The 22,339-nt window shown below is 52.7% G+C and overlaps 7 protein-coding genes across 7 annotated transcripts; 3 read left to right on the forward strand and 4 right to left on the reverse strand.

Moving 5' to 3' along the window:
- Positions 1-280: 280 nt before the first annotated feature.
- Positions 281-3,947, reverse strand: NCU08317 (hypothetical protein). The gene is made up of 3 exons (XM_957437.3): positions 1,943-3,947; positions 1,267-1,866; positions 281-1,177 (listed from the first exon to the last, which is right to left on the reverse strand). Exons 1-3 carry the CDS (start codon positions 3,767-3,769, stop codon positions 539-541), a joined length of 3,066 nt encoding a protein of 1,021 aa, XP_962530.3. The 5' UTR covers positions 3,770-3,947; the 3' UTR covers positions 281-538.
- A 254-nt stretch (positions 3,948-4,201) lies between these two features.
- Positions 4,202-9,413, reverse strand: NCU08316 (DUF221 domain-containing protein). Its single transcript, XM_957436.2, has 2 exons — positions 8,228-9,413; positions 4,202-8,169 (listed from the first exon to the last, which is right to left on the reverse strand). The coding sequence occupies exons 1-2, from the start codon at positions 8,575-8,577 to the stop codon at positions 4,602-4,604; spliced, it is 3,918 nt and encodes a 1,305-aa protein (XP_962529.1). The 5' UTR covers positions 8,578-9,413; the 3' UTR covers positions 4,202-4,601.
- A 1,339-nt stretch (positions 9,414-10,752) lies between these two features.
- NCU08315 (monooxygenase) lies at positions 10,753-13,386 on the forward strand. The gene is made up of 3 exons (XM_957435.2): positions 10,753-11,728; positions 11,814-12,014; positions 12,115-13,386. Exons 1-3 carry the CDS (start codon positions 11,686-11,688, stop codon positions 13,206-13,208), a joined length of 1,338 nt encoding a protein of 445 aa, XP_962528.1. The 5' UTR covers positions 10,753-11,685; the 3' UTR covers positions 13,209-13,386.
- Positions 13,387-13,416: 30 nt separating this feature from the next.
- Positions 13,417-15,302, reverse strand: NCU08314 (hypothetical protein). Its single transcript, XM_957434.2, has 3 exons — positions 15,175-15,302; positions 14,269-15,089; positions 13,417-14,179 (listed from the first exon to the last, which is right to left on the reverse strand). The coding sequence occupies exons 2-3, from the start codon at positions 14,629-14,631 to the stop codon at positions 14,117-14,119; spliced, it is 426 nt and encodes a 141-aa protein (XP_962527.2). The 5' UTR covers positions 14,632-15,089; positions 15,175-15,302; the 3' UTR covers positions 13,417-14,116.
- A 718-nt stretch (positions 15,303-16,020) lies between these two features.
- On the forward strand, positions 16,021-17,430 carry NCU08313 (riboflavin biosynthesis protein Rib7). Its single transcript, XM_957433.2, has one exon. The coding sequence runs from the start codon at positions 16,267-16,269 to the stop codon at positions 17,230-17,232; it is 966 nt and encodes a 321-aa protein (XP_962526.1). The 5' UTR covers positions 16,021-16,266; the 3' UTR covers positions 17,233-17,430.
- Positions 17,280-20,419, reverse strand: NCU08312 (Sec1 family superfamily). Its single transcript, XM_957432.2, has 5 exons — positions 19,986-20,419; positions 19,878-19,915; positions 19,520-19,805; positions 19,320-19,459; positions 17,280-19,257 (listed from the first exon to the last, which is right to left on the reverse strand). Exons 1-5 carry the CDS (start codon positions 20,023-20,025, stop codon positions 17,650-17,652), a joined length of 2,112 nt encoding a protein of 703 aa, XP_962525.2. The 5' UTR covers positions 20,026-20,419; the 3' UTR covers positions 17,280-17,649.
- A 421-nt stretch (positions 20,420-20,840) lies between these two features.
- On the forward strand, positions 20,841-21,388 carry NCU08311 (hypothetical protein; the record flags this gene model as incomplete). The annotated part of the gene is made up of 2 exons (XM_957431.3): positions 20,841-20,844; positions 20,898-21,388. The coding sequence occupies 2 exons, from the start codon at positions 20,841-20,843 to the stop codon at positions 21,386-21,388; spliced, it is 495 nt and encodes a 164-aa protein (XP_962524.3).
- Positions 21,389-22,339: the final 951 nt, after the last annotated feature.

Below are 22,339 nucleotides of genomic sequence, written 5' to 3' on the forward strand. Positions count from 1 at the left end.
CTAGAGCGGGACACACTTTTGAATTCTGTTCACCTTACACTTCTGCCGGCACTAAACTTATTAGCGTGGTAACGAAACTGGTATGAGAACCATTCCAAGGCGTTATGAGTCCTGACCTTGGGTGCATTCCTTCTGCAAAACAAACGTAAACACAACTTATTGATTTGCAAGTTTGATTCGAGTGGGTAAGTGCCATTGGACACCTAGTAGAAATTGATTATAACCTAGACTGCCGCCGAGCCAGGACACCAAAACCATGACATCGATGTGAATATCAAGACGGGTTACATCCCTCTCATGACCTTATTCCTTTCATTTGTCATCAGAGTCTTCCATAGTCACTGATTGCTACGTACATTCCTACGCTCTCGTTGGTGTCTTGTCAGTTTCGCCGTTGACATGGTCTTCCAAAGTCGACGTTCGCTTGTCCTAGACGAGCCTGCGAGTAATTCACTTGATCCCGTCCTGACCATGGAAGTAGACCCGACGCAACAAGGCAAGCCTACAACACATATTTACTGTCTTTGCAGAGCAACATTCAAATCTCCCTACACCATCTCGCCAACACATTCCCCAACTTCACCGCCCCGGGGATCTCCTCCAACGCCACATCAACCCTCCACATCTTCCCTTCCAGGCCACCTCCGCTCTGCCCCAAAGTCGCTCCAGCTCCCCTAGCATTCGCCCCGCCTCCGCCCAGCGAACCCGCAGCAGGCACCAGCAAACCCAAGGTAACCAGCCTTTCCCATGCAATACCCGCAATCCCGCGACCCCAGACCCTGGACCCGCCGCCGAGAGCGAGCAGACCGGCGCTAGCGCTCTGCACGCGCACCCGGCTCATAAGTGATGTGTACTCGTCGTAGGCCATGGCAAAGTTGACCGTGTCGGTGTGGGCGACGATGTCGAGGCGGGCGGCGGCGATGAGCATAGAGAGATCGAGGTCGGAGAGAGAGGCGAGGAGGTGGAGCTTAGAGTCCGGGGGTTCGGTGGTAGGAAGGGTATAAGTGAGGGAAGTGGAAGAGGGTGCCGCTGGAATTGGAGGTACCCTCAAGGTTGGAGAGGAGGGGGAGAGGCTTGATAGGGGGAGGATGCAAGAGGTTAGGAAGGCTGGGACGGATTTGGTGCTGTAGAAGTGAGATTCTAGGTGATATTGGAAGGCAGGGGTTTTGTGGAGGGTCTGGCGGTTGTAAGTCAGCACAGAGGTCTACAGTAACAAAGTAGAGAAAACAAATAGCATAAAGAGGATGCGGGGGAAATGCAACTTACCGTGATCTTTCTATTCCACCATTCGAAAAACTCAGTATGCCCCTCCACCGCCTGGTCGATCCCCTCCGTTTCCATGTCCTCTTCATCAACCACCAAACCCTGCTTGCAAATCTCCCAGTACGCAGGCAAGCTCTTCGGTGGAGAGAGATACACATATCGATGGCTAAACCGACTCTTGACGCGCTTCTCCAGACTCTCGACAACATCAATCCTCGTTGTCAGGCCCAGAACGGCGATGGGCGCCTTCCTTGCCTGGGCAATGTCAAACAAGTTGTACAGTAAGGTTTGTCTGGCATGTGTGGCAAAGAGATCGAACTCATCGATCAAGAAGATGATAGACCTAGATGTCACTCCATCCTGCGGTACCAGACCGATTTCCGCAGGGTGAGATAAAAGCGCCAGCAAGGACGCCATGGTGTCGGCGTGGTTGTTGGTGGTCTTGTTGATGAGCTCATCCTGGACGGCCATCTCCTTACCGAGCTGACGCCATATTTCCCGGAGAGCCAATTTGTCGTCTGTGTGGATGAAGCCGTTCAGCCTCACCACGTGGAACTCATCCTTATGCTGCGAAGACATGTCGGACATGATAGACTCGACCAGCTATGGCGATTCACTGTTAGAACTAGCCCACTCATGTGTTGTTTTCAAATTTGCAAACAACGAGACCACTGCTTACCGTCGTTTTCCCACTTCCTCGGGCGCCAATGACCATCATGGAGTTACCTTCACCTGCCACAATAGTTTGCTCGACCAACTGGCAAGTCTTTGCATACGCCTCTTCCTGACCACGCAGCTTGATCCGCCGCCCACCCGTGCAGCGTTCGACCAGGACTCGCTGCAGAGACCGTAGATGCCGCTCAAAGTTTGGGATATCCGGCACCTTCTCTTCGGGTACTGCCTCAACCGTGGCCATCGTTTCGTCCTCTCTGCGCGTCACTGTTACGTCCGCTGATGCCGATGGTACAGCCTTCTTCTTCTTCTTCTCCTTGTCTTTGCCTAGCTCCAAGCACTCGCGACAGAACCAGTCTCCTTTGGGAAGGCGAGGGATACCGTAGCACTTTTGATGAATAGCCTTGTCACAGCCGTCGCAGAAGACGATCTGGTTACCTTTTCTGGTATCTGGCTTTGAGCAGATCACACAAACCTCTTCATCATCGTTGCTCCCAGCCTCTTCTGTGTCAAATTCTTCGTCCTCCGCTGCCGCATCTTCGGCATCTTCGCCGTCCACGGTCGGTGATTCAGGCACGATTCCGTTCTCTCGGGGTGCTGGCTTCTTTTTCGTCGGCGGGTCATCAAACATAACTTCAGTCGACATCCCCTTTCGTTCCTCCTCATCCTCTTCGTCTTCGTCCTCCACCTCCTTGGACTTGCTAAAAGCCACAGTCTTGCGCAGTAGATCGCCATCACCACCCACTCTCCTTTTCCGGGGACTCAATATCCCTCTGAGCTCTGGTTGTTTCTGCTGTCCGGCCCGTTGATGGCTCTTCTTTCCATCCTCGTAATCCAGGTCCGCCAGAAGCTGGTCATCGATAGCGTCGTCAGGTTCCTCTTCAGAGTCGCTGATTTCCACCAAGTCTGCTGATTTCTTCTTTGTTGACCTTGGTTGCCGTCGAGAGACCTTCGCTGGGGCTGCATCGGTCACCTTTTCCGCCGCCGTGATCCTGTCAGCCTTCCTCGGCCGGCCGCGTTTTTTGGGTGGGGGTAGATCTTTCGTAGCGTCATTTGACCCATCAGTCGTTACTGCTGTTACTTCCTTCGGTTTCCGCTGCGGGCCCCTCTTCTTCTTTCCCTCCTGTTTCTGCTGCTTCTCCTTCACCCGTTGAAGATCCGCCACCCCATTGAGCTTCAATTCATCCTCCGAATCATCAGGGATTGCGTAGATATCGTCCTTCGTTTGGACGGCAGCAGCCGCAGCTCTGGACTTCTCGCTTGTGCCCCGTCGCTGTTTCGCCTGTTGCCCTTCCCCTCCCACAACCTCTTCCCCCTCGCTATTAACCACCTTAGCGGGGGGAGGCGGAGGATTTTCCGACCCCTTGCCGCCCTTGCCGCCCGCCTTATCGCCTGCCGGACCAAGACTCCTCCATGTTTCCTCAAACACCAGTTTCTTAGCCGGTGGTCGTTCGACGATGAACCTCTTCTTGGCATTGGCGGCGACAGGAGTGTGTTGTCTTGCCGCTTGCTGCTTTGCTGCGCTGCGGCGTGCTGATGTCCTGACCCCGGCTGGTGTTGCTATCACAGGTGGTGTAGCAGGCAATCCGAGGACGGGGCTGCTAGCTGCAAAGGGATCTAAACCTCCTGTCGTGCCGGGTGGCGATGAAAACATGGTCTGATCGAAGACATTGCTTAGTCGCTGTCTTTTGGATTTGCTGATGGCACTGGCCATTGCTCCTCCCGGCGTCGATATTGGTGGTGCTCTGTTCTCATCGGTGATTTCTTCGTCCTGCAGACGCGATCGGGGTCGTTTCATCCCTGTTGTGTGAGTGTCGTTGCTTTTGGGAGGCATGCTGCTGGAGGAGAAATGTGGATGCTTTGTTTGTTCGGCTGTCCTTTGTTGATACGTTCAGTTGGATGAATGGCTAAGCGTTGATAGCTCCGTTGAGTTGTTGGTAAAAGAACATTGGCTTGGTGTGACTGCAGTGCTTTTATTTCCAAATCTTCAAAGTGAGGTCAAGAGTGAGTTGCAGTAACGGTCGAAACGGTCTCCAGACGCGTCTTACTGCAACCAACTTGGGATGCCAAGCACGGTCCACTTTATTCGGCTGGGCTGCCCTGACTATTCGCACAGTGCTCTGAAATGGCTTTGTATCGATGTACTTCGTTGCCCAGCCAATCGCAACCCATCATCACCTATGGTATTCCTTTCTTTCCAAGGGACAATGTGCAAGTTTGCTCCTTTGGCTTTCTATTTTCCCTAATACACTATCATTTCAGATACCGAACTACTGGTGTATGTGGTAAACGCTATTCATTATCATTCCCCTTCGAAGGGGATTCGTTTTGTGCTCTATATAACTGTATGCCCACCCAAGTTCCATCAAGCACGCCGTACGAAGAGTCGAGAATAATGTCTATCTAGATAATGATGCAATGCAGTTTTTTATGCAAGAAGGATCCGCGCACCGTCACCACAAGGAGACGAGTTGTACGTGAAAGGCCACCCCCCCAAAAAAAGAGAAAGACGAAATGACAAGTTCACGGGCATCTCCCCTTCGTCCACAACCTCTTCTTTCCAGTACATGCATGCAAATCTTACGTCCACTCTCCTGCTTCTCGTTGCTTTCCTTTGAATCAGTAATGCACCTCAAGCTGCCACCGACACATTCTTCACCCCTTCGTTACAGGTTGATGATGTCCACCTCCGAAAAGTCAGGCGGGTTGCGACCATAAACTACACGCACTTTACTGTCTAGCGCAGTGCCTTCGTTGCTGATCCAAATATACTTGCTAAATTCCTGGGTCCGCTTGATCTCATCGTCGCTCACGCCGATATCATCACGAGGAATCCAGACCGTGGGGCGGCGGGCTCGTAGCGCATAGTGTTGGAATGCTTTGCGTACAAGTACGTCACGCTCCTCTGGGGTAAGATCCTCGATTTCGTCGTGATAGCCGCCGAACAATGCATCTCCTATCGCCCGTTGTGCTTCTATGTCCTTCTGGCGGCGTTCGTTGCGATAGATGGTAGCTGTGCGCAAGTTCTCTTCCGCCTTGCCAAACGCCGCTTGCCGAACCTGCCTGCCGCCTCGTGCTGCCCAGCTACCAGCTTGAACGATACCCCTGACTGGGTTAAGCTTTCCCAGTCGAGACAGGCTATCGGCTTCTGACTTGGTTCTCTTGTGCAAGTTCCGAAGCTCAATATCTTTCCCATCGCTCGCACCAGGACCTGACCGATTAAGCGCAGTGGCTTCATCGTCATCCCGGATAATGCCCAGTCTTCGTTCTTGGGCGCGCTGGAAGGCTTCGTCGCGGATCACGGCTTCGTCTTCAAATGTGATGGGGAGGTACCGAAGGAGGGGCCCGAAGGAACGGTTCAGCAGATACTGGTACAGAATGGTGAAGATAAGGGCAATGATCATGATGATGGCCTGAGGAACGCAGGCGACTTGATCGTTTTCGTCCACTGCCAGAAAAAAGAGACCAATAAGGCAGAGCTCCATGACATAAAGACCAGTAAACGTCTGGTTGATAGCCCGCGGGTACAAAACACCACCGGTATCGGTCCGGAAACGAGTAACGTAGAGCATGTTGTACCTGTGCGCACACCATAAGAGTGCAAAGGTGATGATGGCAAAGATTGAAATGAGAGGCGCCACAACGGAGTAGATCAGAGCGATGCAGGCGAAGTTGGTGTAAACCGGGAAGAATGATCCCCAAGTGACGCTTGGGAGTTGAGTATTGCGCGTCCATTTAGCCCGTGCCGTGTTGTCCAAGATACGAGCCATAATGTACCACATGAACAACGTGCCGATCTGAAGGAGCGTTCCCGAACTGGTTGACAGCGCCTGGAGAATCATGTAACTGAAAAAGTAGTTCGCGGCTTTGGGCAGGTTCTCCGCCAGAACTTCAGGAGTACTAGTAATATCCTGCGTAATGTTGGCAATCGTCTGAAACGTACTTGACGTGATGGAAACGACGAGGAACACCTGTACGAAGAGGAATGCAAAGTAGTATGTCTGCACCGTCTCCGTCGTTTGCGAGCCAGTCTTTGCGCCTTGGAAAGTTGCGAGCCAGTCCAGTGCTATTGGAACCAAAATCAACAGGATCGCAAGGACAGCAGCAGGCAAAACACCAGCCACACCCTTGATGACGTTGTGGATTGTTTTGTTCTCGACCAACCAGTGGAGCCAGCTATACTTCTCCACCAGAGCATCGAGCTGCGCCAGCGACGCTGTCCACGCGACGGGAAAAGCCCACAGGACAAGCATACCAGTTACCACAGCGAATACGAGAGCACTCCGCGCCCATTCGTGCCACCATTTGATGGCCATGTTGTCCCAGATGACGTCGTTGGGCGAGATTTCGACCGTGCGAGGGGCCATTTGCTTAGGGATATGGTAAGTAACGGATTGACAAGCCATATGCGCCGCGACTTGGTGGTTGAACTGGATAAAAGCGGAGTTCATGATGGGGTACCGCTCCGGATGCTGCTGGTCCTCCTCGATTTCGAGGTTCAACTTCGCCAGCTCGGCCCGGCACCAGTAGATGGTATCGACCTTCTTGTTCAATAAAGGCAAAGCTGGGAGCCAACCAGGTGTCCAGTCGAAGAGCGCCAAACGATGATGAGGCCGGTCCTTAGCCGAGAGCCACTTTTGCCATTCGGCGCCTTCCTCCTTTTCTGTAGTGTAATCCTTTGTGAACGCGGGAGGATACTCCACATCCTCAATATCGCTGTGGTAGAAGGGGATAGCAGCCTTGAATTTCTGCCACTTTGTCCTCTCGACCTTCCAAGGGTAGTCCTCGCGTTCATACCCTTGGGGGACCGGAGACACATAACCCCCCGATGGAGGCTTCCAGAACTCGTACCACCTGGTCTTCTCAGTGACGTACATATCGTTCACATTTGAGACTTTGCGAGTGGTGTTGCCGATTGTTCGTGTATCCGGCCCTTTTTGTACCGTCGAAGCTTGGGTGGCTTCAGAGAGGGTATGAGCGTGGCGAGCTTGAGATGCTTGCAACGGAGTCTCTGATGCAAACGACGGTTTAGGTTGCGCGTCGTCGTCTCCTGGATGCAGTTTGGAGTCGTATTCGGAGCTTGTAGAGCTTGTCGGCGATGATTGTGCTCCGTCTTTGATGAAGTCAAAGCCGCCCGTACGCTCCAACTCTCCTTCGACATTGTGTTGAAGGGCTTTGGGAAGGACAAGAATGTTGTGCCCGGTTTCTTCAACAAAACCAACTCCCTTTCTCAGTCCTCTTCCTAGGTTTTCGCCTACTTTGAAGAGGCCGTTCCCGCCCCGCGGGCCGTGATGCGGAGACCCTTCGCTCTCGCCCTCTTGGATATCCCCCAGTCCCTTACCCTCCAGCTTCTCTCCCCCGTGAACAGCCGTCGCAACGTCATGCGGCACCGCATCGTCGTCCCCTACACTTAAGCCTCCGTTGTCCTCGGCGCGTCGTTTAGCCTCATCGTCCTCGGCTTTTGCACGATGTTTCCGTTCCTTCTTCGATTCTGCCTTGACCTGATGAGCTTTGCGGATCCTCTTCTCCTCCAAACTCCTTTGCTTCAACTGTCTTCGCTTTGCCTCGCGGATCAGTTCTGTCTCGGCTTCTTCAAGCTGCACATGGATTGCATCACGCCTGTGAATCTTTTCGAGAAGTTTGGTAAAGTCCCGCGTCAGCCAGACATTTCTAATGCCGCCAGGGAAGACGTCGAATAAGCCCCGCAAAGCATCTTCGGTGAGCCACTTGTCGGGAATCGAGCTCACGAGGACTGTGTTGGCAGATGCGCGCAATCGATGTTCGGCACTGGTGAGATAGTCCTGGCGGATTTTGACGTATACGCGGAGTTCGGCGAAGAAGACGCCACAGACCCAGATTATGACGAGAAGAGCTAGAATCAGATGGGCCCAGCGTCGGCGGTAGTGTTCTGGACGGACATTGCCCCAGGCCAATGTATCCAAGCCCGTGGGGACGTCAGAGTCATCTGTATCCGTGGTGTTGGTGTCCACAACCTGGTGGCCGAGTCCCCCAACGTAATTGATAGGTATCAGGATGGGGATGACGACAATGGCGATGGGAATGAACAGGACCAGCAGAGTCTGGAGGTATCGGAGGAAGAAATAGGCATCGAGACCGCATTTCTTGATGATTTCACGGTCGTTGTATCTGAGCACGGTAGATAGTAGGTTCCATGGACTCGCAGGTGGAGGTTCTGTTCTTTCGCGTTCGGGAACGAGGTAGGTTTTGGGTTTACTGTTGCGCAACATTGTTAGTAGGAACCAGTCTGGGCTGCAAGGTGATTGGTACTTACAAGATCCTGGCTAGCTTATGTCGTAGGAGCAAGAACAGTCCCATCTGGACGCCAAAAACGACCAACGAAGTAGCCAAGGCAGTAAGAAAAGCCACAAGACTGATGCCTCCAAACTTTTGGGCTGAGCCCGCTGCGTCGGTGTTGGGTACTTGCTTGGGGGGGACGCTTGTTGTTGTAGTAAGCACCCTCGATGATGTCGAGCTACTCGAAGATGTTAAACTCGCTGACGTTGTGATTGTCGACGCTAAGGCGGATGATATCGTGGATAATACAGATCCTGATATGGATGCTGTCGATACCGCGGTAGTAACGGCTGTTGCCAGCGTCGGAAGAGCTGTAGTGGTAGCCATGATGGCTGGTGAAATTTGACGGCCTCTCGGGGCGTCGAGGTTTATGGTGGAAAGATATCGGTGGTATGACTAGATTGGTAGATGTATCTAGACAGAAACACTCGATCGGGAAGGAGCTGAGTAAGGTATATTAAGTTCGAAGCAATGGGTCGCAGACCGCTGTTTGCAGGCGAACCCGAAGCTAGAGCGACGGCGCGACTAGGAGGATGTTGTCGGCACAGGCATCGGCTGTGTTTTGTGCTGTTTATCCTGACAAAACCTTGGAGAAACGGAGAGATGATTGATTCTTGGCCAGGGCCATATGCCCCTTTCCCAGCCAGTGGGATGGTGTAGGAGCGGTCGTCGATTCTTAGTTGTGTGTTGCTTTGTGGTATCCCGGGGAGGACAATGGGAACAATGGCAGAAGGCGAGATGGGTGTCCAAAGGCGAGTCGAAGGGTTGCAGAATTAGGCGGGGGGATAGACGATTAGAGGAAGGAGCCCTATAATCAATCTAAGGGACTTGGGGTAAAAGAAAAAAAAAATGGCGGAGAACCAGGAGAACGGGAAGTATGATCGACAGACAAGAAGAAGAAAATTAGAAGTGAGGTCCGAACAAGCGAGACTGGAGGTGGTTGTGTGGGAGGAAATCGAAGAAACGGAAACCGGCGAGTTATCGCTGTAGTGACGCTAGTGTATGTACGTATCGGTCCCCCATGACGAGCCAAACTGAAAGGAGCCAGAAGGATGGACGGTCTCCGGGAGCACTTGCTTAGGTCGCTGGAGCACGGGCGTGGTGGCCTTTGAAACTTGTTCGTTTTGTTGGCTGAGTTCATCTCATCTGAAAGACGACCTACCTACCTACGCACATTAGCGACCAAGATCGGGGCCGCCATGGAGCCAAGCGGGACGGGTTCCAGTTAGTTCCAGTGGGCCAAAATGTCTTGCTTCTCCCTTGTGATCTGATTGGGCCCGACACCAAAGTACCCTGGTGACGTCTGCGGCTCCTCTGTTGCTACCGTCGTGGCCAATCATGGTGCAGTATCAGTGCCACCCCATGCCGGGCGTCACTTTGCAGCATGCCCCTGAATCCAGTTGATCATTGCGCGCCTATGAATTCTGCCCGACTCCCTTTCCCTCATGTCATTCAGTGGCCGTTTGTTGACATGGTTGGTTGGATGACATGTCCATTGCACCGAGGACAACAAAGCCGCAGACGCGCGCTTGATTTGGACTTGGTCTTCACGCAGACTTACTGATGAAAAGGAACCACAACGGCTACCTGATGAAACATCCTTGCGCAACTACACCCCCCACCTAACGGACGAGCCCGTTGTGGCCCTTCACCACGAACTGGTCTTGGTGCCCCTGAACGACCAGGCGTGCATGGCTGTACAACCGCAACCGAGCTCGAAACACGAACTTTGACAGCTTTCGATTAATTTCCGCTGGAACTTGGCACGCAGACCTTCTCTAGCCGGCACTCTCCTTTCTACCTTACTACAGTATGTACACAAGAACATCCAACGGGAGGATACTAGTCGAATATGCGGCGATTGATTGATAAACGGGCACAGAAAGTTGTGCCCTCCCAATCTTGAGGTTGTTCACAGAGGGTATGACGCCACAATGGGAAACAACTTGTTGAAGAGTTGGTCATGGGCCTGCACAATGCAATCCACACAGCAAAGCATTGCAGCAAAGTGCAAAGAAGTGCCACCGCACCGCGGTTCACTGGCCGAGTCACACCGTGGCAGAGGCACGGCCGGCAGTCCATGCCAAGCACGCGTCCTTACATTCGTCCATTGGATTTTCGAGGTACATACGGAATTGTGAACTGGGGAGCGAGGAGGGTCGCGCGATAGTTGTGGACTTTCCGTACTGGGGCTATGGTGTTGCACGTGCATAGGTGAATGGAGACTCGTTGGCGATAGGAGGCCTCCTTTGTATTGACTTGACAGAAAACCAGTACTTAGATTGCCGTGGTGTTGCGCGGGCTCTCTGTCTCCTGTTGTTCGGGATATCGGGGCAATGATATTAGTGGCAGCTGCGCTTCGGCTTCGGCGTGCGCCGTAGGTAAGGAGCAACATTTTTCCTGCAGAAAATCCCGTCCCCAGACCAAACACCAACCAAACAGAGGCCATTGCAGCAAGCGTCCGGCACCAACAACGCCGGGTGCTTTCAAAGCCCATGATATGCTTTTCTTTTTCGGAAATAGCTTAAAACTGAATAACATCAGTCTATCTCGCCCCCTCCCCACCTCCCCAACCGTTCCTGGGATCACTAATGACCAAGCTGGTGGCCAGGGGCTTTACCTCAATGTACATAGTGTACAACTCAGACGAACGACAAGACCATCTGCCCAACATGCCAGGGAAGAAATGGATTGCATATGATAAAAACCTCCAGGATAACAAGTCAGGATCGCTGGTGTTGACATTTTCAAAAGCAGACAAACCTCCATCCCGGGCAAACTTATTTCCCCTTTAGTGTACAGCGTCAAGCAGGTACGTAGACTAGTCGGATACACTACGGGCACTGGTACCAACACCCGCAAAGAACGGCCTAGAAGATCATTAGAAGCCCTGACTGGTATGTACCGATGAACCGGCAGTTCCCCCGCACTTTGGGGACCTCCACGTGGACCTGCCTCCTCCCCCAGGTTTTTCAGTTACGCCGTAGTCCCGCGCCACATACAACCTCCAACGATCACCACTGTCCACTCTATCCTGTCTAGGAGACCCCGACTGGCCACGCATAAGATGTCGCGGGGTTCGTCCCGGACGGATGGTGGGAAGGGAAGTGGAAGGGAGGAAGTGCTCATGATGAAGCTATTTACACTACCTACATACTGCGTTGTATGGTTTTCCCGCGTTCTCTTATTCTGGACCCCACCTCTTCCGTTTAGTTACTACCTTGCATACTCGAATCACATGGATGTGTTTCAGTAGTTTATACACAAGCCGGCCGTCGATAATATAATGGATCACTTCACCCGGTTTAGCTGCCGAGATGGGATTTTATAACACGGCTTCACCCTCTTCCTCCTTGTTCGCGACTTGAATTTTATTCTGTCCTCTTGGATTTTAACCTACTGTCGAATTACCCCACTATCTACCAACACACCACAATGACCGACTTTCGCGATCTCCGTATTGCCATCATCGGCGCAGGTAAGCTCACTCCGGCGGGGGAAACCCAAGAATGATGTTTCCACCTCACCGGGTACCGAGGATGCTGACGTGGGGGATCACGCAGGAATGGGAGGGTTGGGCACTGCCCTCGCCTTCGCCAAAAAGGGGTTCAAGAACATTAACGTCTACGAGACAGCGTCGAACCTGGGCTTCGTCGGTGCTGGTATCCAGATGCCTCCAAACGTCGTCAGGATATTGGATCATCTGGGCTGCTGGGAAGAGATCGAGAAGGAGGCCACAGATGTCAAGGAGACGAGCATCAGGCGTAAGTAGCATGCAGAAGCACCCCCTTCCTCAGGCCGCCTTTTTTGGCCTCGGTCCCAGAAAATAGAACAAAAGACTGAGCAGGTCTTCCCAAACTACAGAAGGAAGCACAGGCGAAGAGCTCGCTCACGTATCCATGCCCGACATGCGCGAGAAGTACGGATTTCCCCATTGCACCGGCCACCGCTCCTCTCTCGCCAGCGGCCTCTACAACGGCTGTCTCAAGGAGCCGGCCATCAAGTTCAACTTTGTCACCTCACTCGTCAAAGTCCTCTCATGGGGGCCTAAGCCACGTATCTTGCTCAAGTCGCGCGCGCAAGACGAGCCCTTCGAAGTCGAAGCCGACATCCTGCTCGCCTCAGACGGCATCAAGTCCGTCACGCGCACGCAGATGCTCTCTGAGCTCGGGCTCATGTCCGAGGAGGAAGACACGGGACAGGCCGCCTACAGAATCATGCTGCACCGGGATCAGATGAAAGGAGACCCGGAGATGCTAGCCCTGCTGGACTGCGACACGGTAGTGCGCTGGATCGGCGAGCGCCGACACATCATCGCCTATCCCGTAAGCGGGCACACCATCTATAATCTGTCGACGGCACACCCAGACACCAACTTTGCGGGCGCCACCAACGCGACGTACACGACGCGCGGTGAGAAAAAGGCCATGTTCGAGGTATTTGGCACCTTCTGCCCGCTGGTGCACCGCATGCTTGACTTGGTGCCCGAGGGCGAGGTGTGCGAGTGGAAGCTGCGCATCCACAAGACGCTTCCCACCTGGGTGCACGGGTCCGTCGCGCTGCTGGGCGACGCCTGCCACGCGACGCTGCCGCATCTAAGCCAGGGCGCCGCCATGGCTATCGAGGACGGAGCGGTACTGGCCGAGTGCGTGAGCAGGATTCCTGCAGATAAGCTGGATGATGCCGAGACCGTTACCAAGACGCTCAAGGTGTTCGAGATGCTACGCAAGCCGTATACGTCAACATTGGTGGACTTGGCATCACACTCGGGCCGCGTGCTACATCTCGGTGAGGGCAAGGCGAAGGAGGAACGTGATCGGCTGTTCCGTGACAACGGCAAGTCCGGCGTTGTACCAGATAAGTGGGCAAGCCCGGATGTGCAAAAGATGATTTATTCATATGATTGTGTAAAGGAGGTGATTGGAAAGTTTGATGAGGTCTTCGCAAGCATTGCATGAGGGAGGGAGGATCAGGTTGCGTGTATAATCTTGGTTCTGTACTTTTGACGGTATATGTAGCGCGGCATAAGTGCTGCCTACGATCGAGGGTTTACCTAGCTTTACCTACTTCTTATATAGAACTGGGTCCAAACAAGCCGTCTTCTCTTGTAAAAGCCGTCTTCTCTTGTATAAGCCGTCTTCTCTTGTAAAAGCCGTCTTCTCTTGTATAAGCCGTCTTCTCTTGTATAAGCCGTCTTCTCTTGTATAAGCCATGCGTGTAGCAGGAAGAAGTGAACGAAACTGTGGAACTGTCATTGATACCTCCGTGAGTGTAGATATTGTCAACATTTGCCCGCCCCTAGAACACATCCGCGGGATCGTAAACGAGAGCTGTTAAAGTGTGAGGAAAATTCAGATGCACCGGTATTCGTGAACACACAAGGACGGGATATGCAAAGGCGCTGCGTGGGAACGCAAGGAAGATAAATGGTTACTGGTGTAGGAAGAAGAAATAAACCCAACATGGATGTGAAAGTAAAACAAGCTAAAAGCAACTGTGTAACCAGGCCAGGTTCCCCCATTGCGCCTCCCAAATGCATAAGACAGTCAATCAAGCCTTGAGAGGCTTATAATTAGCCCTGCCCCCCATCTCGAAAAGAACCTCGTGCTAGAGTGAATGTTTCACATGCCCGGCTTGTAACTGATAATCAGCGAGACAGTGACGTCGATCTCGAGCGCCACCAGCACCTCCTTATCAGCGCGCAAACGGACCCTTTTGCTGCCCGTCGCGGCCAGAGGCAGCAACCATACATCCCACAACCATTCCTCTCCTGTCTCGCATCGTTTTTGTTTTGATGCCATTATTTTGTGTTGTTGTTCGTTTCTGACATGGTCCCGTTACGGTATTAAGCGGTTTCGGATTGCGTTTAAAAGATGGCATCCAAGCAGCAGCAGAGGGCGCAAGTGCCCAGAATCGCCATGCAGACGCCCTAGGAAAGATAGGACCCAGAAGGTTAGTGAGGATGATCTAAAGCCGAGCCACGCCATGCCCACGACAGCCACCTCGGACAAGACTCACATCGGAACCGCTCTTCTGCTCTACCGGCTGTTGGTAGTACCCTTGAGGCGGGGGTCCCTGCTGGTAATACGCTCCCGGTGGTGGTTGCTGTTGCGGGTAGTAGCCCATCTGCGGTCCTTGCTGATATGGTCCTGGCTGTTGCCCGTATTGACCCTGCGGCGGATATGGGCCTTGCGGCGGGTAGCCGGGACCCTGAGGAGGATAGCCCTGTGCCTGAGGGGGATAGTAGCCGCCTTGTTGCGGCGGGGGCTGGCCGTAGGGGTAGGCACCTTCCTGACCAGGCGGGGGAGTGCCGTAGCCGGTGTAAGCAGCCTGAGGAGGCTGAGGCTGGTTGTACGGGGGTGGATCTTGCTTGCCGGACATTGTGTCTGAGATCTCTCGTGGTTGCGTGTGCGACGGAACGGTGATGTTGTGGGTTTGAAAGCTGGACGCACAGCAGCAGACGGTTTAGAAGGTGACGGGTTCTCAATCGCTCCCCAAGACCCGAGTCATTCGTTCGTTCGCGGGGCGTGGAGAAAGTTCGAAATTGTTGGTCGATCTTCAGGTGTTTGCGTGCAGTTTGGTGGATATGGCTAAAGCAGATTCCAAAGGCACTAGCCGTTTCCGTCTGGGACCTTGGCTATGCTTCAAAGACTATACTAAGTGGACTAGAGGGGTGGTAACTGAGGGAGGTCAACAAAGGTCGGTGGGTGGATTTTGGTCGCGGGATGAACGGAGTTTAAAAAGCACCACGGCGAGCACGGGAAAAACGGGGGAGACTGTCTTGTTGGTTCTTTCGAGGCGCAGCGGTGGTCGCGTGGCAATCTGCAGTTAGACACCTGCTAGTGAGCTATAAGCCGTTATGTACCAGCACCAACCTAATACATGCCGTTAATCTTGCTGCACTAACGAATGGGTATCTCTTACAGTCACTTGTCCCTCTAACGGAACCCTACACTAGGTTCTCGAACCGAACCACGTCGACATGCGACGTTTCGCTATAGCACCCATGTTAACGGGTCGAGATGGTGAATTTCATTGTCAATGAAATGAGACATGGTTGAAACGGGATGGGAAGTGTCCTGTTGCAGGCCGAGGCTCGAAAAGGGGCATCTTGAGTGGAAATTACCTCTAGATAGCAAATTGATGAAGCGTTGCCAAGTCGGGCAATTCGAGAGGTGGGAAATCAATCATGATGATTAATTCCCTGGACGTCTTTACATCTTTTGACGGGTTCCATACTTCTTCCATGGCCTCCTACAAAGTTCCTCGCGTTCTAACATTCGGTTTCGTATCTCATAAGGATAGAGCTTTTACTGAAGTTGTTGGGTCATCAAACGTTTCATGTGTCAGCTGCTGGTGATCCGTCTCCCCATTGGAAAGCTTGCGCCACAAACGGTTTCGGCTTGCTCCCTTGAGGACTAACGATCCGTGCCGCTGATCGTTCGCTAGATGATGCGTATATGTTCAATGAGACGGATTGAGGTATACATATATACCTGCTTTTGCCGATAAATAACTCTGTAAAGATTAGCAATCATCTCATGCGGCCCTGTGCATGATATCGAAACCGAGGCGGGTCTGTACAAACAATAATTAGATTTGAGCGGATGTTTGTGCTTATTTTGTAACAACTTACGGTACCTATGCAAGAGCTCTTGCAGTGTGTGCAAATGAGTGGTGCTTTGCCAACGGCTTGGCAGAGTACTCTCTCACTGCGTGTTAGTGCAAATCCATGAATCCACCATCGTAAGCTTCACCAATTGGCCTTGGCATTGATCGATCACACATTCTCTTTTCACCAATATCAGGTTTCGACAGTTACCACTCCTCAGTTTCAATAACACAGCGAGGGGGGAAAGAGAAGAATTAAACAAGCCGGTCAAGATTTTGCATACAACACCTACTTGGACTCTCAGTTCGCTTGTGGGAGGTGAGAGTTATAGCTAACAGTCACCTTGTTATGAACAACAACATCACCATTTTCTCACTACAGCAAAACAACGGCCCAAATCAAAAATGACTTCCGCCGTCTCTACAACAGAACATCAAGGGACACCCTCCCTCTCTGACGGGCTCCTTCACTTCCCCGCCTCCTCGGCAGTGAAGCTCGAACCGCATCTTCCACCGCCGCGTCCATCACCATCTCCCACGATCACCACCACCACGACCAACAGCAACCCCAACAAAAGGCCCTTTGTAACCCTGACCTTCGCCACTTCCCTCGACTCCTCTCTCTCCCTCGCGCCCGGTGTCCGCACCACCCTATCCGGCCCGCAATCCAAAGCCATGACACACTTCCTACGCTCTCGCCATGCCGCCATCTTAGTGGGAGTTGGGACCGCCGTGGCTGATGACCCGGGGCTTAACTGCAAGATACTTTCCCCTTTGTCCTCTTCGCCAGACGGGGTAGGAAATGGAAAGCGGGAACAGCATCCCAACCAGCCCCGGCCTATCATCCTCGATCCATCTGCGCGGTGGGAGGTCTCAGAGAAGAGTAAAGTTATTCAGCTTGCTAGACTGAAACAGGGATTGGGCCCGTTTATTTTTACCGCGAAAAAGGTGGAAGAGGTGCCGGAAGAGAGGAGGGCGGTGGTGGAGGGGATTGGGGGAAAATATGTGCGTGTTGAGGGTTTGAAAGTCAAGGGCGAGGGCAAGGGCGAAGGGGCAACGAGTAGAGAAAGTTTCGCCTGGGTTGATGTGCTGCGGACGATTAAGGAGGAAGGCTTGGATAGTGTGATGATAGAAGGGGGAGGAAGTGTGATCAATTCGTTGCTGTCGCTGGAGCAGGCAGGAGAGCAGGAGTTGGTGGACTCGGTGATTGTCACAATTGCGCCGACGTGGTTGGGGGCTGGAGGAGTGCTGGTTTGCCCTCCGAGGGCGGTAGGGAGGGATGGGCAGCCGGCGCCTCCAGTGAGACTTAGGGATGTGTCGTGGCAACCGTTGGGGGAGGATGTGGTGTTGTGTGGTAAAATCCTGAGGTAGAGCATGGGGGACAAAACATGAAGTCTAGCTAACAAGAACTTAAGGGCGTCAACTTGCTGTCGCAATTCACAGACTCCAGACTGATCACGCATTCCTATCCTCCTGGAGAAGCTTATGGCACCCAGCTCCGCGGGTAAGGGTCTAATGCTTATCATATCCACGTTGATTTTACCTAGCCACTTAAATACCAGAATCGCCTCGCTATCGCTTATAACGGAGGAGCATTCAAGCTCAGAACTTATTCTGACACTTCCATCCATGTTATTGTATAGTTGACGGTAGCCAATCGAATCCGAGATGATCCAAGACACTATCACCAACAGTGACCTGACCGATATCTTTCTGAAGGCATCAAGGTCATTCCTGCCTACCGACCGCTTCCACCCTGTAACCCCGTTTCGCTCACATGTTTGGTGCTCAAGACTTCTTCAATCCAAACAGATTTCTCTTCTTCTTTTCCTTCACTGGCTTCTCTGTCTTCCCGGCGGGCGGAACTGGAGGCCTTGCGCCACTTCCCCCAGCATGCGGAGAAGCCGTACCACTGTTCATTGTCATGGCACCCATTGCCTGCGTTGGGGGATGTACCGATCCAGCTCCGGGAGGAGCGGCTGCGGGCGGCTGTTGCATGGGCTGCGGTGGCGGTTTTGGCTTAGCATAAAAGTGCTCAGGGACCTGGGGCTGCGGTCGGTCCATCGGCAGGCCGAGCCTTCTTCTATCCATCGAAAGGTCCTCCAGTTGTCTTAGGTATAGTTGTGGTGTGAGCATGTGGCTGGTTACAAGATAGATGTCGCGGTTTCGCTTCTCCGATTCTTCGTAGCATATCCGCGCCTCTGAGTAGGTCGCCCCACCGGCCATGAACACGATGACCCTTTGTCGATTCTCAACCTGCCGGCGATTAGCTGATGCCCACCTCGGTGCTGCCGAGCGGAGTGACCCTCCTGTTGTCATAGCAGCATCGGCAGCCCCACCATCGGTTGGAGGTCGTGTAAAGGGGAAAATCGCTGGGTCGAGACAGTTGCTAAACAGATCCTCAAGCATGTGCTTGACAGCGGGTTCGAATCGAGAGAGGAAATTGTCTTCGTCCGCCGGATTCTTTACTTGGGTCCGTGGGAACAACGGAGGATGCGGTTTTCGTTCCTCCTTCAGTTTCCGTGTAGGCCGGGCACCCAAGTGCTGGAGATTGGTGATTTTGACCTTTTCAGCGGGCTGCAGGGCCGCATGGTTGAGCAGCCTGTCAATGTCATCAGTGATTACCCCGTCGCGGTATAGCACGTAGATGGCAATTAGCCGCAGCCGCTCCACCCAGGTAATAGCTTCATCATCCAAAAGCCGCACCATCTGCTCGAGAATATCTTTGGGCTTCTTATAATCCTCATCGAGACCGGTAGCCAATGTCTGCTCCACTGAAGCGACGTCGGGCAACTTGCGACGCTGGAAGATGTTCATAGATTCCTGAGCCATGGTGAGGTGAAGCGAGTAGGCCTCTTTCATTTCCTGGAACTGCGGCAGGCCCGCCAACATGTCTCTGATCGCATTCAAACTCGTCGTATCCTGATTTTGGTTGGTGAAGTTGGGGTTCTGCTTGATGAAGTTTTGGAAGTCGCTCATAAGTTTTTCAATCGTGTCCTTCATATGCCGGTGTCGGTTCTCGACCCACACCTTGTCTTTATCAGACAACTCCATGTCCTTCTCCTCGGCCTCTGGCGTGCCCTCGTTGACGGTCATGTGGAAGGTCACTTTGTCGCCTTCCTTGATAGGAAGGAGGTCGTGCGCCATCGCCTGGTATGTGAACTCGTGGACTAATGGTGCCATCAAGTCCATTGACCTGTCCGCAATTAGTAGATATCCCTGCGGCCGTGTAGTTTGTGGCGGGAAGTCGCCCTTGAACTGTTTGTAAGCGTCAAGCTCGTCCTGTACGAGCGCAGCAAGGCGTCCGCACAGCGCGCTGGCACGATATTCGCTGTTCCTGGGTGCGAAGAACCTGATCTTTGGATACTCGCCCAGTGTGATGCATACAGCGGCGATCTGCAATGGCTTTAGTCCATGGAACAACAGATGGGGACGGACTGGACATGGATATGCCCTACCTTTTGAGCCAAAGCGTCCAGATGTGGCATTGCAACGGCCTCGCAGCTCGGATTATACAGAATGGGAAAGCTATAGGGGTCCTTAAAAGACACCAGGTGTGACTCGCGAGGGAAAAAGTCAACCAGTAGCGGTCGCGAATCTACGTAGGTCTGATTAGCAAAAATGCCCCCTTAACCTTGTCCAGGCTTAGGCAAGGTACCTATTTTCTGAGGAGCAGAGGCCAGTCGTGCCCTTAGTTCCCTCCCAAGAATGCCTGTCCAAAGCACGGTAGAGTTACGATAGCGGCCTTTGGCCAAATCAAGAATTAGGCACTCGACAATATGCGGGCGAGGCGACAAAATGTAGATAGCATCCATGCCGGAATTCTCGTCTCTCGGTTCCTCGATTTCTTGTATATTAGCGATATTGACGTTGAGAATGTCATCTTCTTTGACGGAGCTTTCGATTATCTTTTTGGAGACGTCGTCGACTACCAAAATCCTCCACTATAGTGCACAGTCGTATCAGTATAGGACTCCTGATGGCCGCGGTGGAAGGACGAGGGGAGTGGTGCTCACGTCGCGCTGGACAACACTCTTGATGGCATTGATGATGGCTGTATAGCGAGGGGATTAGCAACCGTTCTCCTTGCGGAAACCCCACGCACCACGGGAATTGTCGCATACCATCGTGATGCTCCTTTACTATCGAGGCTGCTTGGTCCATAACTGCTGAGATGGATTCGAAAGTTATGATTTGGGCAGAGCCGGCTCTTGCCTTTGATTACAATGGGAAGCCCTGGGGAGATGAAAGCGCAGAGGCTGATTGACGTGGCTATTCGAGTTGTGGTGCGTAGAGGTAGACCATCCAAATGCGACGACTCGACGAGGGGATGGCGATGCGCGCGGCGGCGGTCTGTGACAGGGTGAAGCTGTTTGTTGGTTGTTGTTCTTTGGTAAAGGGAACGGATCCGCGGGCAGGGAGAGCAAGCGGGACGGAACAAGGTCAGAATGTTTCGATGAACTCGGTGAGTGTCTTGATTTGTGTTAATTTCGTTTGGATGGGGGAGAAGTGCGCATCACTCCCCAGCGAGCCGCGAAGGAGGTTCGAAACAGCCGGCACGGTTCCAGGTTGAAGGAGGTTCGTCTCGCGGTGTAGCATTGCGGGTCAGGTACCTCCATAACTGGCGGGGACCATTGTTCGGCGGTGCAGGGGTATGACGGCTGTGATTCTGCGCGCCAGGGACCACTACGTTCCAACCAGAGGGGTCTTTGTCCATCTGCTCCGTGTTATCCAGCGACACGCCGATACCTCTACCTTCACTGAGATGATATCGCACCGAGTTCCACGCCGTCGTCGCTACACCCACCGTCAACAGTCAACCATGAATCTATGACTGAAGTCTCAAAAGGATGTCCAATACAGTTCGTGTCACGGGAATGGTGAGCGACCATACATGGCTTTCAACGCCATATCCGTTTCGCCTTTCACCGGTTATATATGTCTATATATATAAATATTTATATAATATATATCAATAAATGTGTATGTGTATGTATATGATACAATCCAAGCTGAGACTAGCTTCGACCTGCGAGACCCGTATCAACGGCCGCTTAAACTTAAATCACCCAAACCCACGCGAGAACCGCCGGCACGCTCCGACGGGGGGGCGCTCCAGGGGCAGCGCTCCATGGCGGGGCCCGCAACGGACCTTACCCCACCGGCTCCCGAAGTGTGGAGTCCTCCCGGCTTAGCCCAACCTCGGCGCGGGCCCGACCCGTCTGCCACAATCATGAGGGTCAGCGTTGATTCCATCAACATCGGGGAATCACTCAAAATATTATTCGCCAGACCCCGAGGAGAAGACTGGGCGACTGACGAAGGTCTAGGAAGCGACTCTGTTGGTAACCCATGCAGTCGGCAACAATCTGGAGCAGTGATGTACATCCTTGTCTTCGCAGCCATCCGCCGAGTCGCTACCCGTAACAGGGACCTTGGCGAGACGTCGTTAGGTGTCGATACATGCCATCAAGGTTGCTGCTTCACTGTCACCTTTGTCCAGGAATCGGCAAGCTTCGTTGGATGAGCCTTGTTACGAGAGAGAGCGAGTGGGTGGACTACTCTGCCTTGCTTGACGCAGCTTTAGCTTCCAGCAACGAAAACCGAGCGTTCCGAAGCTGTCATGTCTGCAAATGAACATGCTCTTTTCATGAGGCTCCATTGCTGCAGACCAGCCTCTGTCCTTTTGGGTATAAACGTAGTCGGGACACTTGAAGCATGAAGCAATACAGCCACCATGCAAGGGTAATATGTATCACCCTTGCGTTGATCATAGAGATGTGGTCACATCAAGCGAGTATAGGTAGAGAGTGTATGTAGGATGCTGCTTTACTGCCGACTTCAGTTCGTGGACCTGTACTTAAGTGTGTAAAAGACCCACCTGTCTAGGAGCATCCGGATGGCGATGGCCACCCAAGGACTACTATCACTGGTACCATCTCTGCCGCTGTCTAAGAATACAATCTCGGAAACTCCGATACGATTAAGAAGTCGGTAAACGACCGCGGTTTATATCGAAGCTATCTTTTGCAACGTTTTTTGTTCGGACGACTGGAGCTGTCTTCACCAAATTGCTCCCGTCCTTCTCTCTCTCTTTTTTTCTCCACTCTACTTTTCTTTCTTCCTTCCTCACTCAATCGAAAAGCAGGGAAGAATGACAAGAATGACAGAGACGGAAACGCATGATACGGCAATAAGAAAGCGGTGGATAAAACAGCGGTAGAAACGGCGACGATGGAGACATGGTAGAGAAAACAACGCTGAAGAAGGCGATGCTGAAGAATGAGACTCGCGATAAGCTTATCGATAGGCGACATCGACTGAGGACGATACCTACCTATCGTGAATAATTTCAGGAACTGAAAGGCAGGATACAGAGCATTTTGGGACGATCCTGGACGACACGATTGACCAATAAAAATCTGGATTGGCAAGATGCCCTGACTAGCTGTAGCTGTCTGACGAATGAGAGTACAGA

This window comes from Neurospora crassa, linkage group IV, assembly GCF_000182925.2.
Source record: "Neurospora crassa OR74A linkage group IV, whole genome shotgun sequence".
Classification (NCBI taxonomy): Eukaryota; Fungi; Ascomycota; class Sordariomycetes; order Sordariales; family Sordariaceae; genus Neurospora; species Neurospora crassa.

Excerpts from the sequence above, each read along its gene's own strand:
- NCU08317 (XM_957437.3), bottom strand. The coding sequence starts at position 3,769 with ATGCCTCCCAAAAGCAACGACACTCACACAACAGGGATGAAACGACCC. Across the intron at positions 1,867-1,942 it reads GAGGAAGTGGGAAAACGACG|CTGGTCGAGTCTATCATGTC; the intron begins GTAAGCAGTGGT and ends GAATCGCCATAG. Across the intron at positions 1,178-1,266 it reads GGTGGAATAGAAAGATCACG|ACCCTCCACAAAACCCCTGC; the intron begins GTAAGTTGCATT and ends TACAACCGCCAG.
- NCU08316 (XM_957436.2), bottom strand. The coding sequence starts at position 8,577 with ATGGCTACCACTACAGCTCTTCCGACGCTGGCAACAGCCGTTACTACC. Across the intron at positions 8,170-8,227 it reads CATAAGCTAGCCAGGATCTT|TAAACCCAAAACCTACCTCG; the intron begins GTAAGTACCAAT and ends GTTGCGCAACAG.
- NCU08315 (XM_957435.2), top strand. The coding sequence starts at position 11,686 with ATGACCGACTTTCGCGATCTCCGTATTGCCATCATCGGCGCAG. Across the intron at positions 11,729-11,813 it reads TATTGCCATCATCGGCGCAG|GAATGGGAGGGTTGGGCACT; the intron begins GTAAGCTCACTC and ends GGGATCACGCAG. Across the intron at positions 12,015-12,114 it reads CAAGGAGACGAGCATCAGGC|AAGGAAGCACAGGCGAAGAG; the intron begins GTAAGTAGCATG and ends CCCAAACTACAG.
- NCU08314 (XM_957434.2), bottom strand. The coding sequence starts at position 14,631 with ATGTCCGGCAAGCAAGATCCACCCCCGTACAACCAGCCTCAGCCTCCT. Across the intron at positions 14,180-14,268 it reads AGCAGAAGAGCGGTTCCGAT|GGCGTCTGCATGGCGATTCT; the intron begins GTGAGTCTTGTC and ends TATCTTTCCTAG.
- NCU08313 (XM_957433.2), top strand. The coding sequence starts at position 16,267 with ATGACTTCCGCCGTCTCTACAACAGAACATCAAGGGACACCCTCCCTC.
- NCU08312 (XM_957432.2), bottom strand. The coding sequence starts at position 20,025 with ATGGACCAAGCAGCCTCGATAGTAAAGGAGCATCACGATG. Across the intron at positions 19,460-19,519 it reads CTCTGCTCCTCAGAAAATAG|ATTCGCGACCGCTACTGGTT; the intron begins GTACCTTGCCTA and ends AGACCTACGTAG. Across the intron at positions 19,258-19,319 it reads TGGACGCTTTGGCTCAAAAG|ATCGCCGCTGTATGCATCAC; the intron begins GTAGGGCATATC and ends AAGCCATTGCAG.